Source organism: Amblyomma mixtum, chromosome 3, assembly GCF_055824585.1.
Source record: "Amblyomma mixtum isolate Tamu chromosome 3, ASM5582458v1, whole genome shotgun sequence".
Taxonomy (NCBI): Eukaryota; Metazoa; Arthropoda; class Arachnida; order Ixodida; family Ixodidae; genus Amblyomma; species Amblyomma mixtum.
The window spans coordinates 152364378-152388945 of NC_143014.1; the positions used below are offsets into that span (position 1 = coordinate 152364378).

The window sequence follows — 24568 nt, forward strand, 5'->3', positions numbered from 1 at the left end:
GGTGGCAGTCACGGCACTTAGGGTTTCTCGCAACGAAATATGCTTGTGTTCGCTTTGATTGTATTTTGAACTACTTTTTGCGTGCGGGCTTAGCCTGCGCGAGCTGGCGCGCTAGCTTTGGCAGCGTTGCCTGCTATGTATGAGCCCTTGGGGCTTCCCGGTTAGTTCCAAACAAAGACGATACGTATCGACTGTGCGTGGACTACCGCCGACTGAATGAGGTTACGAGAAAGGGCAGTGTTGCTTCAGGAGCATGAAGGCGTCCTTCGTCCTGTAACATTCGCGAGCCGTTCGTTGACGCCGGCATAAGGGAACCCAAGCTCAAATTTGGGAGCGCGACGCCACCGCCGCAGCGGATAACCGTGGAAAGTGGGGGCGCCGCCGGAGCAGACGCTCTGCTAGCTTTGTGTGCAGGTGAGACGGGAGAGCTGCGCGAGGCGCAGCCTTCGCGATGACAGAAGCGGTCCCGCCAAAGCAAAAATGAGGTAGTACAAAGTATTGAAGTGTCGTGATGCTGTAATGCTTGTTTCGCGCCTGTGGTTCGGCACCGCTCAAAGGGAACACCACATTTGGGCCACAGGCCTTACGATATTCTGTAAAGCTAATATTCTCGCAAAAATTAAGTACAAACATGGCTTAAGAACTGAAATAAATAAAAGGAACAGTACGCCTGGGTTCACAGGGTTTAATGTTCATCAGCCTCACGACTCAGCGAGGGGGTTATGTCCCAGCGCGCGTATGTCCAAAATTTTTGCCAGGTTTTCCACTCGGCTAGCGTGCTTGGCCGTGTGGAAACATTTTTGCTGCGCTGCGCATACTTCCTTCCCCGGATCCACAAAATTCATTTTAATAAGGCCGTAATGTAAAAACCAAAGTGTATGTACAGGGTGATCCGCTCTAACCGTGAACACGCGAGTATGCTGCCGCGCTCTTCAGAGCGCCAGTGAGTCTAGCTGCCCCTACCGTGCACGAAAGAAGTGGCAGACGACGCGCAGACAAGACGCTCGCTGCTCAATTCTCCAGCCTTGCGACTGCGAGTCGCAAGCATCTGAAGCAATCAGCGAGACTGTCGAGCTTTCGCAACGACGCCGCCTGCGGACGCGCCGGGCGACGAACCACGATGCTCCCTGGCTGCCCGTCGTCGCTAAGCCTAACCGTTTCGCATCGATGCCGCAGCTGAAGGCGCTTCGGAACTGGCCAGCGCTGCAGCAAACGCGCTACTCGCGTCACCGTTTTACTGTGAACCTCGTATCATAATAAAATAAAGACATGATCGATTTCCGCGACGCCTTCAGCAGTGGAGCTAGCAGACAACAGACCAGCCGCACTGGACATCAGCAAAGCGGTTATTGGAAGAAATTTCCTTGTACCGCAGTTATCACTTCTACCAGCAACTCGATATTGGCCAAAGATCCCCAAAAGTGATTAATTTTTGACATTCCTCCACTCCAGGGCTTGGTATGCACGATAACAAACAATATCGAAGCATTTTTCTGACGCCGGCGGCAGGCATATAGGCCGGCAGGCCGGCCCTGAGAAGCGCGCCGCTGTCATCATGACGCTTGTACGGCTTCGGTGCACATCAAAACCGTCGCGACATCCTCCTGGTCGTCGTAGTGCATTACGAATAGCACCGAGCGCGAGTTCAGGAGACGCGGCCAAAGCAGACGAAACTCTCGAAAGCGCGGGAGAGTTTTCGCTTCGAACGAAAATCTGACGAGAAGGCGACCCGCTGGCCGCGCTTGTAGGTGTGAACAATGGTGTTGTCGAGCTGTTGCCTGGTCGCATGTCCTTTCGACTCGCAAGTGAGTGGGTCACCCTGTGCATCGCATGCAACAACCGACAACTACGATCAACGAGTGTCTCGCTTGATTTCACATAGCTGATAGTACTTCTCGTATTTCGAGCATTAATTATACAGTGGACTTACCTCTAGTTACACGTCGTACAATACACCTACTTGAGAAACGCATTTTACATTCAAATGGGCTTCGTCGTCGTCGATGGTCTGCTCCGCACAGTATACTCGACTAATAAGCTTCTCCCCTTTAATTAAGTTTAGATTCCCGAACTGCGCGTCAGATTGAACGATCTTCTTGAAGCGGCAATGCAGGCGATACATCGTGCTTTGGGAGACAGAGAAGGAATGTCTCGCGATAGTTTTTGTTCTGCGGAAGTTCGATACTACGGCGATGAGATGGCATTTTTGATCGAGACGGATCAAATGCGCTCACCTAGCTGAGACTGACGAGCCGAGCGGCCGCCTAGCGCGTTGGGCCGTTGCTGCTGCGATACGACTTCACCGTGCGCTACCCCAAAGGAAAGAACAACGCCGCGGCTGGCGCACTCTCGTGATGCATGTCCAGATCGAGGAAGGTCACGTGACCGACCGCCCGACAGACAGAGAGAGTGAGGGACAGACTTGAGCCGTAGCCCATGTAAGGGACGCGGACCAACCGTTGATCCAGGGCGAGAGCGTGAACCACGTGGACTATGCGAGTTCCGTGGGGATCGTGTTCAACAGAAAGAACGTGCTCGAAGCTCAGCAGAAGGATCCGCTTTGTCGAAGGGTGTTCGACGGGCTCCGAGAGCCGGGCCGCCGCGCACACGGAGACAGCTGGACCCTCTTGCACAAAACTCTTTAGTCCAGCCTTGCTTTAATCTTCAGGCCCAATTTAATCTCATTGAAGACGTAATCTTCCCTAACCGGTAAGCCGCTTACACGAAAGCAACTAGACTGGAACAGGACAGGAAATAAAGATTTCAATAAGGCAGGTAGCCAAGGCTGCCTCGAGCCGTCTTGTCCCAATCTTAATCCAACATGGCTGCCGGCGGTTGGTCCGCCTCGAGATACCTGCCCCGCACTTGTTGCGCCGCGAAAGTGTGTTTCGCGACACGACGAATGCTCTCGACACGTTCAGCGAGGAGCAGCGGCAGCGGCGTTTACGCTTTGGGCGAGACGACGTAGCCTTTCCCCCTGAGCTTCGCTGCGCGAGATCTAGGACCCGACGCGTCGGAGCGGCGCCTGAGCTTCGGGCTTTCTGATCAGCGCCGGAGATACGATCGGGGCCCACGAGACCACAAGCCGTACGGTACGCAGAGTTTCTCTCGCCCTCGTCCGCCGCGGCAGTACCTCCGGTTAGCTTATTCTTACCCTGTGTCTTTCCCTCGCTGGTTTTATTGCTGCTTGCTACCCTTGGCGCGGCGCGCTTTAGCCCTCATTTTAACCAACTGCGCGGCCGGAACAGCAGCTCTCCCACACGTAGTACGATGTCTCAAATGTGTACCCCTTTTTGCACGCACTGTACTGCCAGGGAACAGATCGCTAGTAGATCAAAGGTATCGCTCGCCGCGCAGTTCGTGATTTTGTTACTGCGAGTCGACGTCGGTGCTTGTGTGACGGTCAGCGTGAGATTAACTCTGCGCAAGCCCGCGCATGACATCGGCGTGAACTGAAGATGACCACCCCCGTTTCCTTCCCAGCTGGCCGTCGCCGAGCAAGCTGCGTAAAGTACAAGGCGGCTTCTAGTCTGTCATCGGCATCCTGCGCGTCGAGGGTGCAATCGACGGCACCTGTGTGCAGATACGGTGGTTGAAAGCCGCTACCATATCATCGATGTCGTCGTACGGTGGCCGGGAGGCGTTCACGACATGCCGACGCTGACGAACAGCAGCGTGGCTAATGCTTCGACAGTGGTGTTTACACCGATGCGTTGCTCTAGAACAGCGAGTACGTATGCCCATGCGGGCCCTGGCTGATGATGTCGTTTCGGACAGCGGACTCGCCCGGGAAAAGGTGCTTCAAAATGGCTATGACGCTGCGCAAGGCACAACGAGGGCAATTGTGCAGAGGCAAGTCATGACGCTCCGGACGAAAGCAAACACAGTTGTCTGTGTTTCACAGTTGTCTGTGTTGTCTGTGATGGTTTCGCACTAGTGCGTACACACTGTTGGATAGATGGGGGGCAGTTCGGGGTCGTTGCTAGCTCGCTGCTGCTGCTGCTCGCTTGACGTAACCGCGGTCAAGCTACCGACACCCGTTCCCACCACCACCAGGGCAGGAGTGCCGCCAAGTCAAAGAGTTGGGTGATGGGAGGAAGATTACAAAAGGGTTTATTTACATCTTTTTTCAAGCATAAGAGACTGAAGTGAGGCTCCAAATGAGGCGAAGTGAGGCTAAGTGAGCTCAGATGAGGCTCTATGGGAGGCTGTCCTGCCGCATTCATTGGCGACTTTTATACTGTTCTCCCTCCCTAAATTCCCTAGGTTGAGGACGCCCACGCCTGGGTGGGAGGGGCCCAGATCACAAACAACACAAACTTGTGCCCACAAACACACCACTGCACTTAGGGCCACGCCCCCGTCACATGTTGAGTCTGAGGGAAAGAAGGTTGTCGTCGAGGTAGCGCTGACTGCGGTAGGTGATGGCCCCCGGCCAGCCGAAGGTTTCTGCGGGTCACCGACATCTGTTGATCATCAAATGCCACCCGCCGCTCGAGGCCAGAACGCGAGGTCACGAAAAGGCCGAAAGTGGTTCCCCGTGCTTGCAGATGTTCGCGAGGGTCGGAGATGATGCCCGCCAGCTTGTCGCGGTGCTTGGCACGCCAAAGAGCAACAGGAAACGAGGCCCTTTGTTCCCTGGAACGGTCGCGGCAAATGGGGAAGATAACGTTCGTCTCCCCGAGGCGACGGCGGCGGCGTTCTACACGTGCAGACCTTTCGGAAAGGGGGTCCGTTTTGGTCCTGCGCTCCAACCGGGCAAACTCCGTAATTGAAGTCAGCTGGCACCTGGGTCCTCTCAGTGCGTGCGGTCCATGGCGGCAGGCCCGAAAGCAATCACACTCAAGTTGCTCGCAGCCATACACAGTAGAAGCAGGCGTGCTGGCGGCCACCCGGCGAGACTTGTTGACGTCGATCTTAATAACACCGTGTCAGTACTTGAGCACCCGATGAAAAGATCACACGCACACAGCTCTGCGTACGCGATTGAGCTCTTATGCCAGCGCATGAATACTTGGCCATGCCCCCATGAAAAAATATGACTTGAGGTGTGCATTACTGTCTTTCTTTTTACATTCTGATTGTGCTGCTCAGACAGTAGGGAATTAAAACAGACTGCGTGAGTCTCTTCCTTAGCCCACTTCTATGGCTGTCGGCCCCACCCTTACTTTGAGCACAGTCTGATATTTCATTTAATTCAAGTAGCAATAATTTCGTCAGTGAATGTGCTCATCTGTTGTGCTTGAATGCAGTGTGGTTTTTGCATTTTGCTGGGATATTTTGCCAAGTAAATATTTGCATTACTCAGTGCATCATGTAATTCTGTGAATGTTGATGCACAGTTTACAGATAACAGCTGGCAAGACACATATCCCGAGCATGATGCATGCAGAAATATTTCCCCACTAGTGCTATGCTTGAGTGTGGCTGTGGTAGTTAAGTGTGGGCTTTTGCTTTTGCAGGACGATAGGGCAGCTGAAGCTGCGTTTCTAGTGTTTGCATGGGGAGCTGCGAATAGTGCCTCACCAATGTTCTACTATCATCATCGCCTGCTGTGGGCTGCACAACATCGCTAAGCAGTTGCATTCAGTAGCGATGATGAATGTCTGCTACTGCCAGAGGTAACAGCTCCTCCCAGTGATATGGCTGACGATGGCAACACAATGCAAAATGAACTAGTGCAGCAACACTTTTCTCATTGTAAGTTGTGGGAATCCTGGCTTTCCGCCGTTGCCTCTGCGCGGCTGTGCCGGCTTCCCGCGTTGTTTCTCCTCTTTCCCTTGCTCCCGCCTCAGGCGGTGGTGAGGCGGCTAAGTGACTAATCACTGTCATTTGGCCACAGCTCCGCCCCGGCTCCCCAACGGCCTTTGCCATTGGCGCCTTTTGGCGGGAATTCGGGACCCGCTTGGGCGGCCGCGCACCGCGCGACCATCCGAGCGGGGCCCAGAGAGAGATCCCTCGGAGACAGCGTAATGTGCGTACGCTACTGTTTGTCCCTGCCGGCCTTTGCCGCTCGGACCAGTGCATATACTCGAGCTCGCCCGCACGTGTCCTCTGACCTGCAGCGGCTCGAGCCTGTCCAGCGGGGTCCAGCGACCTCCGACAGGCGTACCTTGCGTTTATTGCGCACTCTCTCTCGCAACCGGCCCAACGGTCGACACGAGAGGGAGATCACAGCACTGCCGCGGGGACATTCTCCTGCAGCGGCGTGCTAGCGGCGCGCATTGCTCGAGTCGCTTCGTGCGCGCAGCGGAGCGTTGCTCCTCGCGCGCCAACGGGACGGGGTGACGATTGAGTGTGTGTGTACTGCTGAAGGACGACGTGAATAAACGTCTCCTTGGTGAACTTGGAGGCCTATTTCTTTGAGGCGAATCGCTCTCCTCTCAGCGGAGGTTGAGTGCACCGCATCGGTGCTCCAGGGTGTGTGTAGTGACGGCTGATCGGGGCCCTTGGCTCGCGCGAAGCTCGAACCCGCGGTGGTTGGTGGCCTGTGTCCACGTAGAAACCCACAAAGTATCAGACTTGATTTCATTTCTCAAATAAGTAAAATGGAAATATGTTATTGCCTGTGTTACTTGTAACAATTTTGCCCTGTACTGGATACGTTCCCCTGCTGATTATGCAATGTTTTTGTCGTAATTGTTGACAAACAAATTAGACAGTGAATAGAAACATGCTTTATTGCAGTATGTGAAATCTACACGATCATGTCACATTTTAGAACCAGTCAAAATTGTACTTCTGTACGCAAACAGTAACAACAAATCTTATAAATACACTTACTGTTCTGGGAATTTTATGGTTGTTAACTTTTGGTACTAAAAATGATTGTTTCCCTCTTTCATGCGCTGCACTCGGGATTAAGCACAAGAAAACGACCACCTATCATGCTCAGTCGAACACCACGGAAAGAGTCAACCGCAACATCAAGTACATGCTTGTCGCGTGCTCTGAAAGGCACAAAGATTGGGACTCCTATCTGCCGGAGATCGCGTTTGCTTTGCGTTCGACCGTTAACCACCCGACTGAGTACGCGCCATATTCTCTCAATCTGGGCAGACTTGCTAATTCCGGTGGACCGAGTTCTAACGGACAGCAGGAAGACGGCAGTCGCTTCGTCAGCACGAGCTGAATACGCGACGCAGCTGCGCGCTAAGATGACGGAGGCCTTACGCAAGGCTCGCCGCAACCTGAGCACTGCTAGGGCGCAGCAGAGAGCGCAGTACGACCGCTCGTACCGGGATGTTCACTACGAAGTCGGCGATCTGGTGCTTCGGCGCCAAGACGTTCTGAACGATGTTATCAAACAGTTCACGGCCTCGTTGGCGCCTAAATGGATCGGGCCGTTCCGCTTGCGAGAAAAGCTTTCCTCGCTCGTTTACAGATTCGAGTACTTGCGGTCGAAACCGACAGGCGGACCGGTGCACGTATGCGACTTTAAACGTTACGTGCAGCGAGATGAGTGGGTTGAGGACACAGCCCGACCCCCGCCGCAGTCGGAAAACGAGCGCTGCGATCACCCCGCGAACCCCGCGTCCCGCTAAAACTTCCTCTGTGCATTCCTCGAACAGATGGGCTTGACGTCCCGCCTCTTCTCCGCCAGGTAGTTACGTGCAGTGACCGAACGCTCCGCGTATGCTACCTTGGACAATGAACAGCTGGACGCCCCCACTCCAGCTTTTTTGTGCTTTGTGTCGTGCGCGCATGTTTGTACTGTGTTCTATCAGACCTTCACGCGCGTGCGACCTGTATATATTTGGTTGGTTGGTTTATGGGGTTTAACGTCCCAAAGCGACTTAGGCTATGAGAGACGCCGTAGTGAAGGGCTCCGGAAATTTCGACTACCTGGGGTTCTTTAACGTGCACTGACATCGCACAGTACACGGGCCTCTGAGAATAGAGAGTTTTAGAATAGCGTCGTGGCGAATAGGGTGACCCTATCCGCATGCGCTTAGCGTTAGGGGAACGGGTTCACGTTTTCTGTCTATAGAATAGGGTCGCGGATGGTCGCTTTGCGTTGCTTGGAGGCAGCGTCATGACGGCGGGAAAGAGAAGCTTTCAGAACAAATAAGTTGATATATATGCTGCACTTTTTTTACTGTGTAAATAAAATGACGCGCAAACTGTTTCAGTTACCAATTGCTAATTAGGAAAAGCGAAAAATGATGCAAATATTTTTTATAATGCGGACATGTTCAATCCGAGCCAAGGCTATTCACACAGGAAGAGTAGTAGTAGTAATGGTTTTTAATATTTTGCATTGAATATGGAAGGTAGAAGAATTTTTTCTACCCTTGAATCTGCTATCCCTGCTGGAAGCACCTGAGCTGGGGCAACGGAAATAAAGGATAGCAGGCAGTGTGTAGAAGTGAAAAGAAAGAGGGGAGGGGGCAGTAGAAAGGACAGGGGGAGGAGTACACTGAAAATAAAGATATTTACATATATACATGATAAATATAAATATATATAGGTCGCACGCGCGTGAAGGTCTGGTAAAAAATTGCAAACCTGTTTGTGGAGATCAGTAGTTCAAACCTCCCGCGCTTTCTGACGTCAGTCGACGAGTACTCGCTAAGCCTAGCAGCTCTGTAAACACGGAAGCAATCTGAAAATTAGGCGTGTTTTATCGCTAAAATTTTGTTGTTCAGGCAACTTCAGCCAAAGCGAAAGCCTCGTGCGCCTTTAGTTTGATGTGAGCGTGAGCCACAGAGCAGCGGCAACGACGAATCGGTGATGAAGCGAGAGGGCCCGCTTCGGCGGGCGCCGCCATGTTGTCCCAACGTAAAGCGGCTTAGGGGCGCACGCTATTTCGCCGATTTAGCGTTAGCGTCGCCCGCTCACCCAAACACCCAAGGGCCGATAGCGTTCTGCGCATGCGCAGTAGCATCCCGCTATTCCCCTATGACCCAAAGCGATAGGGTGACGCTATACTAAAACTCTCTAATTTCTCCTCCAAAGAAATTCTAGCCGCCGCGACCCGGATCGAACCCGCGTCTTTTGGGTCAGCAGCCGAGCACCATAACCACTGAGCCACCGCGGCGGCCTGTATATATTTATATTTATCATGTATATATGTAAATGTAAGGATAAAGAAGATGCATCCGATGATCTGCAAAGACGAAGACGAGGTGGCAGTGCTCTCGCGAGAGCACTTAACATCTTCTTCTTTATCCTTACAGTAAATAGATTTATTGTCAGTGTACTCCTCCTCCTGTCCTTTCTACTATCCCCTCCCCTCTTTCTTTTCACTTCTACACACTGTCTGCTATCCTTTATTTCCACTGCCCCAGCTCAGGTGCTTCCAGCAGCGATAGCAGATGCCGGGGTAGAAAAAATTATTTTACCTTCCATATTCAATGCAAAATAAAAACCACTACAACAACAACAACTTGCGCCGAAGGTAAATAGAATCTGCTTGCGCAGCATAGATCGAGGGCGTGAACCGGCAGGCAGTCTCATTAGATACACGAATGTGCGGGTCGCTCATGGCGATCTGTTTTACGTAAGGCTGACTTGCATTAAGCCTCATTACTCTCGTGAGATCTAAACAGCTCCGTAGCACATGCTGCGGGAGTTCGCTACATCTGTTTTGACCTTTTTCAGCGTAGATAGAAAAGAAGCAGGGCACATCAGAACGACATCGTTCCCCACTACCAGCTACCATACAGCTTCGGCAACGCGCCGCTCCCATGGATAGCCCGACGCTATGCCCTGCCCGCGACCTGCAGCCGCCTCTCTGCTGTATCCAGGCCGCCCCTGCTACCTGGCACATCGCATCACAGCTGCCCACCTGTCGACTGTACGCCGCCGCCTGGTGTGAGCGCATCCGGCCGCTGTCACAGAGGTCGCCGCATCCGCCTACCTTGGAGCAAGCTGGCCGGCCAAACCCCTGCAGACAGCACAGACGCCGCCCTCATCACCACTGCAGCCTTGAGCCCTCGCCAGCTGACCAAGTATATCAGGGCAGCCTAACCGCGGCCTCAGCCATAGTAGCGCCGCAGCCCTTGTCCCTGGAGCCACCCGACCCAGTCTCTCAGGGCGGCGCAGCCATGGACCTGGCCTTCAAGCAACCGCAGCCGGCGCCAAGGAGGCGGTCTACCAAATTCACCGGAGCGGTACAGCCGAGCACACTCGTAAGACCGAGAGTGGGAGCAAGATTCCGCTTGACAAGACAAGCCTTCGCAGCACCTGATCGGCGCTGGCATGGCGTGGACGTCAACTGATGTACCGGCGGGAGCCGAGAAACTTAGTGCTTCGATCCCGGGATGGTGGAGAAGCGGCGAACGCTGCAGAGTCACGGGACCACGCGCGTGCCGCCACCAGGATTGTGGAGAGGAGGCACTCCGGCTACTCTCCCCAGTTTCCAACAATGACGTGACGTCACGACAGCACTCTGGCCACTGGGAGGGTTGCATGCCTGAGCTTGCGAGCAACCTATTGCTCCTAGTTAGGCATTGCCCTAGGGATTAAAAGAGGAGCTTCGCGGAGTGAAAGCTCTCTTGCCTCTGGCCTCCTGCTGGCCTGCCCCGAGGGACCCCTTCCTGCCCGCCCATCACCGCACCCACCGCCGGTCGACAACGACGACTTGGTGAGCTCCTGAACATCTATTTTATCGGATAGAACATTCTTGCGCGGTGTGCTTTACCTCGCGTTAGGACAATGAACTATTTCGTAGCGTGCTCTGCCGTTACCTATTTCGTTCGAATCTGCCGTGGCTGCGACTCTGCGCCACGGGTTGGGCAAACGTGTCGCGTACGAGCAACGCCTGCGTGTAGACGGCACGGAAGCCCGCTTTCCCGGCCGGCTGGACGCAGAGTGACCCCATAAACCGCACAGAAATTTCTTAACTTAGCTAATTATATTACCAGATTTATTAATACTGGATTTCTATGAAGTATCGAAGTATCGGCTATCTGTACCGGAAATCAATTTTTGTTCTGTATCTTGTATCGGTATCGGAAATACAATTTTTGATGTATAGGGAATCAGTATCGAAGATACTTTTTTGAAGTACCGTGCCCAACCCTGCTGCTGGTAAAATCCAAAAATAAATGCAGTTTGGCCATGCCTTATCAGAATGGCGGCATGCGCCTTGAACCGCTCCAGCATGTCGACTAATCGCATCGGCTGCTTCTCGCACTAGGCGCACGGGACGCTGAGCAGACGCTTCCAAACGAGCACCCCTTGCGCTCGAAATGGACGCGCCATTTTCCGACCACTAGATGACTTTGGTTACGCAGCGATGCATTTGAGTCAGCGGGGGCGCCTTCTAGACGGTACATCCAATATTGCCAACGCAGATAGGTCGTATTGGTCGATTAGCATCGATAGCACTGCTACTCCCATCTTCGCCAAATTTTTTGGTGTGTGATGCCGCTGAGGGGAATGGAGGAAGCGGGGTGGGGGAGGGTGGGGAGGAGGAAAGCGCTGTCGGAGCCTAGTGGGAAAGACGGATAGAGGGAGGTAAGTAGAGGGGAGGAGGGTGGAAAGGGTATGAAACTCTAAAGGAGGTAAGTTCAGATGCGGACAGTGGCCCCCATCGCCAGGTGCGTGGATTCGGCGAAGGATGTACTGCGTGCGGAGGACACGTGTACACGACGTGCCACATGCTTACGCATACTCTGCCGTATGAATCCTAGTGATAATTCCGTGAATTTTTTATTGTTGGGAAATGGGGTGGAACCGGAATTTGAATCGCGGGCGTCCTGCACGCTGGGCGGGTGCTTTACTTCTATGCCAACCTTCTGCCTAAGTTATGCACTTAACTTCCTGAAGAGTACACGCATGGTTAGGTATGCACGCCTCGTTCTTTCGTACAGACGGCTTTTTAAGCAATTATAAAATCATGGTCTTCATGATGCGTAAGCAGGCTGTGCAGCATATGCCGTAATTTTCGCCATACAGTTTGCACCCGTTGTATAGAGTGCAGAGCTCACTTTTGGACGAAGAAAAAAATTGCTGCGACAGCCGTAGTAGTGCCGTTCCGCAAAAACTGCGGCGTCGGCGTTTGACAGCAAATGAATGAAGCCTCAATAATACGCGTGTGACAGCAAAGGAATGAAGCCTCCATCTGCGTGTGACAGCAAAGAAAGGAAGCCTCCACTTGCGCGTGGTAGTTAAGGAAGGAAGCCTCCATCTGCTTGTGATAGTAAATGAATGAAGCCTCCATCTGCGTGTGATAGTAAAGGAATGAAGCCTGCATTGCGTGCGAGAGGAAAGGAGTGCAGCATTCACCCTCCAGAAGAGTCACTAACTTGCACCCTTCAGCAGCCGCTACCCAACAGAAGCACACAAGAGGAGCCCACCACTCAACCACAGACCCGCCACCACTCTACACCTGTCCACTATCTAGTTCATTCTGGAATCGGCGTGTGAGGGCAAAAGAGTGGAGCCTCTATCTTCCAGAAGCACCTCTCACCCCCCAGCTTCCTCCTCCAGAAGTCCATAAGAGAAGCACACCACCCACCCACACACTCCGCTCCTTACCCATCCTCACGCTCTAGAAGCCAATGAGAGAGCCTATCACCCCCCCCCCCCCCCCCCAACACATCCACCCTCCAGATGATTCCGGCGTCGGTGTGTGAAAATCGCCACCCTACGCACACCTCCACATCCAGAAGCGTCCACCTTTCGGGAGCCCATAAGAGGAGCGCACTGTTGTGTTTCTACCCCCACCCCCTAACTCTCTTTGTGTGTTCCCGTCACACCTGTACCCACATAGGCCATTCCCAGAGGCAGTGTGTGGTTCTGCGAAAGTGGTCTTTCTTCATGCACGCGCTCCCATGCAACCTCCTGACAGGTGGAACCGAACACGAGGGACGCATTCGACTCCTGGATTCCACGTACCACCACTTCTGCCTAACTGCCACGACGTGTTTTCCGGAGTTCCCCTTAAACGGCACCCAACGCAGCAGTATTGACCCTGCGACTTTGTGTGTGCATCTGCCAGGGTGACATGACTGCTGCCACCTGCGGAGACGAGCGTCTGCCATTCAACCGCGCCTCGCTCTTTTGTCAACAGCGGGGTGACGACGCTGCAGGTGTTCGCCTTTGGGGCATTTCCTTGAAACAAGATATAGGATCCACCTGGCCCGAAACGACTAGCCCGACAACACGCTCTTCTGGACACTTCCGAGTATCCAAGTGCCTCAGCCGAGGAAGGCGACGAAGAGGGGAACGACCTTGGAGCACCCGGACGAAGTCCCTACGATTGGCCGGAAAAGGCGGGAAGATCTCGGGAGGGTCTATTTAGAAGCGCTCGACACGTTCATCGAGAGCAATTCCCTGAGCGATTCCTTGAGCGTTTCCCTGAGACTTCTCAGCTTTTGCCTTGTTTGTCATTGCTTGTAAATATTCATGTAAATATGTGAATACAGTTTTTCCTTCACTTCTCCTACTCCCTGTCTCCGGCCCACGTTCCTTCCTCCGTCGGCACTGCGGCGGTGCTCCCGGACCCGATGCCTGGTGGAACACGCTACTAGCCCGGCAAAACATATCAGCTGGTTGGCAGCGGCGGGATCGTCCACGCTTGGTCCTGGCTTCAGCAGTGGTGAGCGCTTGACTTTCTTTAAGAATCTGCCAGGCTGATAACTCTGGAAATTTATCACTACCTGTAGATTTTTTTTCTGCACGTGCTCCCTTAAGCATTTCACGTAGCAGCTTATTTTTGAAAGTCCTCGTTCGCAAGTTGCCATGGATTTGAGCAAACTAAAGAAGCCAGATTTGATTTTGCTGTGTGAAGAGCTGGGTATTGAGGTCAGGAAAAGTCACAGAAAGCCGCAGCTGATTGAGGCTATTAAGGAATGTGGTGCTAAGGGTGACGGAATTTTGGAGACCTGGGAGGTCATTCAGGAGAGAATCAGGAAGGCTAAGGAGGAGGCCGTCAAGGTTGAAAAAGAACGCCTTCGTCTCAAGGAAGACGATGAAAGGCAACTTGCTCTAAAGCGTTTGGAGTTGCAACAAATTTTAGAGGCGAAGCGCGCCCAGAGGAATTCGACACTAAATCAGGAGGTTTCGGCGCGAAGTGAAATTAAATTCGAAGATCTTCTGCAGGCTTCCAAAGTAACCCGCGTTCGACCCATGGCTAATTCGGAGGAAGATAGTCTGGCGCGCTTTCCTGTAAACGAGAGAGCCACGGGCTCCGCGGTAAACGCATCGTCGATTAGCCCTCCCTCAGTCAAAAAGGAAGGTTCTAGCAGCACAAACGAAAAGGCTAGGAAGGAAAAGGCTTTTAAACCTATAAAGCCGATCGTCTGTTTCCGGTGCCGAGAGCCCGGACACCTTGCGATCGGCTGCTGTAAGCCAAGGGTTGCCTTTGCGTTGCCAGACAATGGGGACCACAACTTTCAACTCTTGCAGCCTTCCCTCCGGGAATTAACAGTAGCCGGTAAACTGCGCAATGTTCTCCGCGACTCAGCTGCCACCATCGACGTTGTCGACTGTGCAAATATGAAGCCTGAAGATTTAACAGGCGAGTATGTTTGTATAAGGGAAATAGTAAATGAAACCAGCGTGTCTTTGCCAACTGCCCGCGTCGCGATCGAGAGCCCGCTCGAGGTGCTTCTGACCGAGGCAGCCGTCTTTCAAAACCTGCCTAAGCAGTCTCCCTCAATTTTATCTAATCGCTCGGATGTGCTGCTCAAAGAAAAAAAGCGTTAGTTTTGAAGATAATGCTGCGCAGGTCCTCACCAGTTCGAAGGCTTGAGAATTCGCAGCGCCAGCAGAGCACGCTGGTGAAGAGGGAAAACATGGCCCTGCAAGCCTGATAAACTCTCACGGCGGTGAGCTAGAGCAAGCTCCATCAAAAACTGACGATGAGACGAACGCCGGCGATTTAAGCCGTGACGGCTCCGCGTTACCTAATGACGAGCCAGCCCAGGACTTACTCACTTGTAGCATAGGGGTAAAGAGCACCGATAGTAGTGCAGGCTATAGTGAGTCTTCCGAATCAGGCGCAAGTGATGAGCCGGGGCTAGGTGAGGAATTGAATACCAATCTTGTGTTGCCCCACTCGGATGGCTTTCTCGAACTCCTTCGTGTGGACAGAGAAACGTTCACCACTGAGCAAGAGAAAGACCAAACTCTACGAAACTTGAGTCACCATAGTGACATGGGTGTGTCACGGAAGAACATAACTTTCCAGCTCCGTTCTGACCTGCTATACCGCCAGTATAAGGATAGGAAAGGTATCCAACACGACCAGCTTACTGCCCGCGTCGCGATCGAGAGCCCGCTCGGGGTGCGTCTGACCGAGGCAGCCGTCTCCCAAAACCTGCCTAAGCAGCATCCCTCGATTTTCTCAAATCGCTTGGATATGCTGCCCAAAGAAAAGGGCCTTAGTTTTGGAGATAACGCTGCGCAGGTCCTCACCATTTCGAAGGCTCGAGAATTCGCAGCGCCAGCAGAGCATGTAGCTGAAGAGGGCAAACCTGAACCTGTAAGCCCGAAGCCTGTAAATTCTCACGGTGATGAGCTAGAGCAGGCTTTGTTACAAATTGTCGATGAGGCGAACGCCGGCGGCTTAACCCGTGACAGTTCCGCGATTCCTAGTGACGCGGCAGGCAAATCAACAGCGAAGGTTTCCACAGAGCGGCAGCGCACAGAGGTGGCCAAACAGGAATTATTAATGAAGGGGAAAGTGCGGCTCATGTTGACTGCTGCACAGAAAACCGGACAACCGTGTAACCGCCCCAATTTGGCACCTCAGCGCTCAAGAGTTCGCACGCTCCGCATGAAAGGAACTCAAGCTAAGAGGAAGCAACGCGCGAACCAAATCCGAGAGAGGCGGATACGCTGGCACTGCCTTAGCACTCGTTCGCTCCCTTCTCGCATTCTGCTTTCTGAGCTTCAGCTAAACTTCAGAACCGTGAGACTTGGACGAGGAACAGTTCAGGGTCCCAAGCTGAAGTTCCTAGCCTTGTGCCATTTTGCACCTGCTAGAGCAGCTGTCGGACCGCGGCCGCGCAGGGGGCGGCTGAAGAATAGGAACCAGTAGATTCCTTGAGTCGCAACGCTGTTTGTGGGCGGATTCGAGGAATAATCCCGTCTTGAGTTAAACGCTTTTTGTCTTTTGTTCATTTGCCGCCGCGGTGGCCCAGTGGCTATGGTGCTCGGCTGCTGACCCGAAAGACGCGGGTTCGATCCCGGCCGCGGCGGCTGGAATTTCTTTGGAGGAGAAATTCTAGAGGCCCGTGTACTGTGCGATGTCAGTGCACGTTAAAGAACCCCAGGTGGTCGAAATTTCCGGAGCCCTTCACTACGGCGTCCCTCATAGCCTTAGTCGCTTTGGGACGTTAAACCCCATAAACCAAACCATCTTTTGTTCATTTAACTCAGAGCGAAATTTTGGTGCTTGGCATTGCGGGACTCGGTTTACTTGCGTTGCAGAAAATTGCGAGGTAATGGCAACGCTTATGGCCTCAGCCGAAGCTTTCCCGTGTAATGGCCTTTCCTGACTCCCCAGACGTTAATCCGCTAGGCAAATTCGTATTATATTTTTTTGCTTTAGCGTGAATCATTTTTTTGTCTGTTTGTATGAGTGTTCAGCAGCTCCACCTTCCCTTTATGCTCTCACGGGAGGTGGGTTTCTGTGACATAGACCGTGCTACTGCACCGATAAAAATCTTAGGAAATTTTCCCTTTTGGCTAAACAAGCTCTGTTTATTCTGGTTTGGTCGAACTTGGAAACTTTCGGAGGAGGACGTAAATTTCACGCGACAGCTCATTTACTCGACAGAGGTTTTGTTGACCGAAAACAGCTTGGCAGTTCTTAAAGGTGCACTGAAGAGGATTCTGAACATGTCTTTTTGCCGCGGGAACTTGATGTACACGTTCCCAGCATTCTTAGGAGCTGCGACTTATTGCCCTGTGTGGCCGATTTCCTCAATTAAATCTAATTAACGTCCGGCTCCCGCCTTTTTTTTTTGAATTCGGCCTCATACGATGGGAGGAGTCTACCAACGCGTCGAGTGCCTTTCAGCCAGTTCCGTGGAGGCTTGCCGCTCCGTCATCGGCGGAGTAATACGTAGTAATACGCGGAGTGACTTTTTGAAAATGCGCACGTTGTTGGCCGAACTACGTTCAGCCATTTGTGTTTTTGTAAGCCGATGAGATGGACATCGACGATCTCACAGAGCTTGAAAGAGAGATTCTTCGGCGGACGGCAGATTTAGGCACCATCTCTTACGATAGTACGCCTTTGCGCGATACGGCCGAAGATAGCAGCAGTGGCCATCCGTCCGGCCGTACCACGGACGAAGACTCGGACGCCGATGGCTCCGAGGACGGCTGGCAACGAGTGGGAAACGTGGACTGGTGAGTGATATGAACTCTATTATGCTCGTGGCACGCATCGCTGACATCCGTTTTCTGCGAAGGTGCCAGTGCGACGGCTGCGCTGCCATGCCGACAGCCATCGAGAACGTCTGCTGCCGGGAATGCCCGGCCGCCGTTAAAAAGCAGCCGGGACACAACTGCATCACAGCGCACCCCGAGTTCGGGTATCTTTGCCTGGACGAGGGTGTGCTGCAGCTTGCATATTTAAACATGCGGCATTACCGGCAGCCAGGCATGGGCGACACCGCGAACGAGTAAGTACAACTGCAAGCTTCACGGATTGCGTAATAACGCTACCGGTGCTAGCTCTTGCAACTACGTTTATTGACCACAGTGCGATCTAAAGCGCATACGCATGCGGTGCTGTTCTATTTAAAAAAAACGACAGAGAATGCCTAAAACTTCGTATACAGTGCGGAATCACGGTGTGCTATGGCCATAACCACTGCAAAAGACTGCAGCTGTCCACTGCGCAAACAAATGGGATCAGGATAGTTTGCACTGACAAAGCCCATTACTGTGCAGGAGACAGACTCATTCTCCTTTCAGGAATTAGATTACGAGCTATATAGCATAAGAAGCATGGAACCTTTTTTTACCTTACATGCTGTCATTTTCAGAAAAAGGAACCTTATTTACAGTTTCAGGAACGGCTGAAAATAAGGCAGACCTTATTGACTGCTAGTCTAATACATGTCCGGGTTCAGGTACGTCGGGATTTTGGCTGGTTTAAATTTATCTTTATTGCAGTTGGCAGCAACTGCTGAGCCAATTCGAAATTTCAAAGGAGATTGTCCTATCAGAAGTGGGCTTCTGGCACCTATATATATAAATTTCCTTAGTTGCAGTGATAACATAAATACTAGTAAGTGTGATGAAAAGTGTGCTTTTGGAGCATTTAGCAGAGTTGTAGAACTTGGTTCCCATATATGGAATTGTACATAGTGTATATTGCCGCCCAACACCTATCCTTTCTTACTATCGCTCCCCCCTTTCTTTCCCTCTCCCTGTCCTTTTATTCTCGCTAGCCGCAGCTCAGGTTTGGATGGCAGATGCCGCGGCTAGCAACATCGTTAGCTTCCATTGTTATTTTTTTTATTATCAATAAAGAGCCACTAGCAACAACAAGGGAGGTCAGCTTGAGACATCTAGAAAAGAGTGAACATTGGGCCTCAACCTTGGTGTGCATGCTTACTCAAGTCACCATTGTTTAGTGTAGTTACAGGAATGATTGTTTTTGGTTCAAATGAGTAAATATGCAGAACAGGCACTCTTCTGGCTGAATTAAAAAAATTAGGAGGCGGCTAGGGGTCAGAACATTCTGTCCCCTCCCGACTTGGATGCGCATCTGATCAACTTCATCCTGTGTACTGCTTGCTACATCTAATCATTGGCATTGTTTCAGGCACTACCGGTTTGCTGCCTACAGGCAGTGTGTGCTCTGGCTGTGGGGGCGGCTTGGGCGCCACAACAGAAGGCCCCTGCCCGCCTGCATGGTGAAGGCAATAAGGGCAAAATATCCTGGTGAAAACCATGTAGGTTTTCAGCTTGCAACTCCTTAAAGCGGGTAGACGACGACGACGACCAAGAGCGTGGGAAGAGTAGAAGACGACAACGAAGTTCGGACTGTGTTCTCGGTGCCGCTAGCAGCTGTTCTTTCCTATTTGTAAATATATTCTTTCCCGCAACATATTTGGTGGAGGTGCGGCTTTCCCCTACGTCTACCAACGACGGAGCTCCGCAGCGGCCGCCAGTTGCCTTCCCTCATCATGACCCAAGACGCCTCCCAGCAAACCTCAGCCCCGGCCATGACATCACTCGTTCTTTCTCCCCCTTGTGACCCTGGGACATTTTCTGGTACCGACAACACTGACGTCGACGACTGGATCAACATGTACGAGCGAGTGAGTACCTACAACCGCTGGGATCCGACCCTTATGCTCGCAAATGTAATATTCTACCTAAAAGACACTGCCCGGGTCTGGTATGAGACCCACGAAGACCATCTAACCAGCTGGGACGTGTGCAAAGAGAAACTCCGCGAATTGTTTGGACCGCCGCTCGGCCGAACACTTGCTGCTAAGAAGGACCTCGCCTCCCGAGCTCAAACATCTACGGAGTCCTATGTGTCGTACATTCAAGATGTGCTGGCCCTCTGTCACAAAGTTGACGCCAACATGCCCGAGTCTGACAAAGTCGGCCACGTGTTGAAGGGAATCGCCGACGATGCCTTCAACTTGCTCGTATACAAGAACTGCACTACAGTCGACGGAATTATTAAGGAATGTCGACGCTTCGAGGAAGCCAAAAGCAGGCGTATTAGCCAGCCGTACACACGCCTCCCCAACACGGCTGCGACTTCTTCATGTGAAGACCTGCGACACAGGGAAACTTCAGCGCCCCCAGAAAATGTGACCCGCATCATCCGACGCGAGCTCGAAGCTATGTCCCCTGCCCCCCTGCATCTACATGATGGCGACAACCGCTTGCCTACCATCTCTCTGGTACAAGCTGTCGTCCGCCAAGAGTTTGCAAACCTTGGTTTCCAGCCCGTCAGCCCTGTACGGTCTTCACCACCACCCGAAATCACTGCGATTGCTCCTGGACGACCTTCGTACTTCACTCCACGTCGCCGAAACCCTAACGACTGGCGGACAACCGACGACAGGCCCATTTGTTTCCATTGCCACCGCATTGGCCACATCTCCCGCCACTGTCGAAATTATTGGTCCCGTCGCAGCACATACCGTCCTCTCAGCTCCCATCGCGACGACGAACAGCCCAGCCACTACACGCCCCCTCAAGCCCAGCACGGTGCTACAGTCGACGGCCAGATTCCCCGCTCCAGCCGCTCCCCGTCCCCCCTGCGTCGACAGTCTCGTTCGCCCCAATGCCGTCGCTCCTCTCCTGGCCCCTACGGACGCTCGCAAGCGGAAAACTAGACGCTGCAGTGTCTGGAGGTTATGCTGCAGTACAGCCCCAGTCCCAAAATCCTCGATTAGCCCTTCGTGCACACCATAATTTGCTTGCCATTCATGTCGATGGAGTGCCTGTGAGAGCCCTGATCGATACAGGCACGCACGTATCCGTCATGAGTTCAGCCCTACGACGCCGCCTCCGAAAAGTACTGACCCCTGCACCCAAAGCCGTTCTCCGCGTTGCCGACGGCGGAACGCCTCATGTTGTTGGACTATGCACAGCCCGTGTGACCATATCCGGCCGCCATACATCCATTCTGTTCTCTGTTCTAGACCAGTGCCCTCATGAAGTCATTCTTGGCCTCGACTTCCTGTCTGAGCATTCAGCCCTCATTGACTGCGCCACTAATGTTGTTCAGCTTGACCTTCCTCTTTCTGCTGAGTCGCCGTCCCCAGTTATACAGTCTTTGTGCTGTCAACTTTGTTCGTCTACCGCCTCAAGCCGCAACTTACATTTCTTTCTCATCTGTTCCCCTGTACCTGATGGTCACTACGTAGTCACTGCGGAACTTGACGTCGCCCTGACGCGCAGCATTGCGCTTCCACACATTGTATTTACATTGTCGGCCAACCGCGCGTACCTTCCTGTCCTGAACTTTGGTTCATCCATCCAACCGCTCCCGCAAGGCATCTCACTCGCCACGCTGTGCCCTGCTGCCGAATGTGTGATATCAGTGGTGGACAGCTGCTTACCTTCCACTCAGCAATGCCGGTTGCCTGCAGCCCCATCAACAGTGAACCCAACGGACGACTACCCTGACATGATCGCTTCTGACCTACCGCTGATGCAAGCTCGCGATATTAGGTGCCTCTTATCATCTTTCCGCGACATCTTCGACTTTGATAGCCGTGTTTTGGCTCGGACCTCTGTGGTGACGCATCACATAAACACCGGTGATTCCGCTCCTCTCCGCAGACGTACGTACCGAGTGTCCAGCGCCGAACGCACCGTCATAAATCAAGAGGTGGACAAGATGCTCGCAAAAGACATCATCGAGCCCTCGTCAAGTCCTTGGGCTTCACCAGTCGTCCTGGTGAAAAAGGACGGCAGCTGGCGCTTCTGCGTTGATTATCGGCACCTCAACCGCATCACAAAAAAAGACGTATATCCACTCCCAAGGATCGATGATGCCTTAGATTGCCTCCACGGCGCCAAATATTTCTCTTCAATTGATCTTCGATCGGGGTACTGGCAAATTGCCGTTGATGAAAAGGACCGCGAGAAGACCGCCTTCGTGATGCCTGATGGCTTATACCAGTTTAAAGTCATGCCGCTCGGCCTCTGTAACGCCCCGGCTACCTTCGAACGAATGATGGACTCCCTTCTTCATGGCTTTAAATGGTCCACCTGCCTCTGTTACCTAGACGATGTTGTGGTTTTCTCGCCTACTTTTTCCACGCACCTCGAGCGCCTCTCCAATATTCTGACAGTGTTTCGTAACGCCAGACTTCAGCTGAACTCATCGAAATGCAAGTTCGGTTGTCGCCAACTCACTATTCTCGGACACCTCGTTGACGCTTCTGGTGTACGCCCAGATCCCATCAAAATTCAAGCTGTGAAGGACTTTCCTCTTCCAAGGTCGTCGAAAGATGTGCGCAGCTTTGTCGGCTTGTGCTCGTATTTTCACCATTTTATCAAAGATTTCGCCGGCATCGCTCGTCCCCTCACCGATCTTCTGAAGAACGACACCCCCTTTACCTGGGGCCCTGCTCAAGAGAACTCATTTTCATCCCTCGTCCATTTGCTGACCACTCCGCCCATCTTAGCACATTTTGACCCGTCGTCTCCCACAGAGGTTCGCACCGACGCCTCCGGATATGGCATCGGCGCCGTCCTAGCCCAACGTCAACAGGGTCAAGATCGAGTCATCGCTTATGCCAGCCGCCTACTTTCAGCCGCAGAGCAAAATTACACCATTACTGAGCGTGAGTGTCTTGCCCTTGTCTGGGCAGTAGCTAAATTCAGACCCTACCTGTTCGGCCCTTCATTCGCTGTTGTCACTGATCGCCATGCTCTCTGTTGGCTGTCTTCACTAAAAAATCCCACCGGTCGCCTTGGTCGCTGGGCATTGCGCCTCCAAGAATACTCATACTCCGTCGTGTACAAGTCAGGGCGCCATCACCAGGACGCTGAATGTTTATCGATACCCTGTGGAACCACCTGACCTAGAGGACGCAGAGACCCTGCCCTGCCTCTTAGCTATCTCTGATCTTGCCGATATTGCCAACGAACAGCGCCACGACTCATCTTTACGACCTATCTTTGATGGCATCCGTTCTGCAAACCGATCTCCGTCTCTGAACCTTTATGTGCTCCAGAACGGCATTTTGTATCGCCGAAACCTACGCTCCGATGGCCCTCCGCTCCTGCTCGTGATACCCCAACGTCTACGCTCTTCTGTCCTGGAAGAACTGCACGATCTGCCGACAGCCGGTCACCTTGGCGTGTCCCACACGTACGCTCGGGTGCGGCATCGCTTCTTTTGGCCTGCTCTCTATCGTTCCGTCAAGCGTTACGTGGCCACTTGCGACCTGTGTCAACGTCGGAAAAGGCCCTCCACTTTGCCTGCCGGTCTTCTGCAACCCATCGACATACCTCCGGAACCTTTTCACCGTGTTGGCCTCGACCTTCTTGGCCCTTTTCCAACACGTCCCTCTCCGGCAACAAGTGGATCGCTGTCGCAACTGATTATACGACTCGGTACGCCATCACGCATGCTTTGCCGTCCAGCTGCGCTACCGATGTCACCGATTTTCTTCTGCAAGACGTCACCCTTCACCACGGCGCCCCTCGTCAACTGCTCACCGACCGCGGTCATTTTCTATCCAGAGTAGTTCACGACATTCTTCGTTCGTGTGACACGCAGCACCAGCTCGCGACAGCTTACCAATGGGCTTACGGAAAGGTTCAACCGCACGCTCACCGACATGTTAGCCATGTACATATCGCCAGACCACCGAGATTGGGACGCAGCCTTGCCTTATGTGACATTTGCATATAACTCTTCCCTTCATGACAGAACAGGCTATTCTCCTTTCTACCTTTTGTTTGGTAGGCATCCCACCTTGCCTTTGGACACACTCATGCCGCCTTCTTCAGCCCCCACCACTGCTTACGCTCGGGACGCCATCTCCCAGGCCACGCTGGCGCGCCAAATAGCACGTAGTAGGCTCCAAGCCTCTCAAGTTTCCCAGAAGTCAGCCTACGACCGCCATCACCAGGCCGTCGAATTTACCCCAGGATCACTCGTCCTTCTCTGGACGCCCTCTCGCAGCGTCGGTCTCTCCGAGAAGCTCCTTTCGCACTACCGTGGCCCTTACCGTGTCGTGTGCCGTGTTACCGACGTGAACTATGAAATTGCTCCCCTTGAAACCTCGCCATCGTCCTCTGGCGCCACCACCGACATCGTCCACGTCTGTCGCCTTAAACCTTATCACGACGCTCACACGTCGCCGCCCTAACGCCGAGACGGCGTTTCAGCAGCCGGGGGTCCTGAAGTGGGTAGACGACGACCAAGAGCGTGGGAAGAGTAGAAGACAACGAAGTTCGGACTGTGTTCTCGGTGCCGCTCGCAGCTGTTCTTCCCTATTTGTAAATATATTGAACCATTGAAATATATTGAAAAATAGTGAACCATTTCGCACCTCATTTTTGCTTCCAATGCGTCACAGCATTTACAGATTGCATGCAGACCATTTTTGGGAATGTGCTTAGTTTATTCAGTGTCTGTGTAGTAGTATAGACAAAGTCTCTGCCTGACAGGCAAGGACAAGCTCGTCCTTGTCATACCTCAGCACCATGAGAGGTTGCTCAACTACACTCACACTCACGGCCACTTGCACTCACTTACACTCATGTCCACTCGCATTCACAAGCACTCATTCACGTCCTCTCACACACTCGCACTAATGTTCACTCACATTCACAACCCGTCACCCAAACTCATGACCACTCACTCAACCGAACAAGCTTCGCTTGTGTGGTTGAAGAGCTAGGCCAAGTAGATCAGGCTCATTGCATGGGTCTGGCCCAATAAAAAAAATTATGGCCCGAGCAGAGCTCTACAGTGCACACGGCCGGCCATAGAAAAAAAAAAACGAAGCGTCCACTGCAGTACTCGAGATCCCACCTTACGCTAGTTATTGCTGAGAAGTTGACAGTCGTGGTTTCAGCAGCAAGCATTGGAACTCTGTGTACAGAGCTCGAGCCGTGTAGGAGGCATGTCAACAGACATCTGCCTTTCTAGCTGTGGTAA

General features: G+C 52.7%; 1 protein-coding gene across 3 annotated transcripts; it reads left to right on the plus strand.

The window, feature by feature from the left end:
* The first annotated feature begins 16764 nt into the window (after window positions 1-16764).
* LOC149352389 (uncharacterized) lies at window positions 16765-20395 on the plus strand. 3 transcript variants are annotated; one of them, XM_089581549.1, is made up of 3 exons: window positions 16765-17313; window positions 17376-17588; window positions 18740-20395. In XM_089581549.1, the coding sequence occupies exons 1-3, from the start codon at window positions 17111-17113 to the stop codon at window positions 18894-18896; spliced, it is 573 nt and encodes a 190-aa protein (XP_089437675.1). In that variant the 5' UTR covers window positions 16765-17110; the 3' UTR covers window positions 18897-20395. The 3 variants fall into 3 exon arrangements, with proteins under 3 accessions (XP_089437675.1, XP_089437673.1, XP_089437674.1); XM_089581547.1 differs by having other exon boundaries at window positions 16768-17588; XM_089581548.1 differs by having other exon boundaries at window positions 16768-17313; window positions 17376-20395.
* The last annotated feature ends 4173 nt before the right edge of the window (window positions 20396-24568 follow it).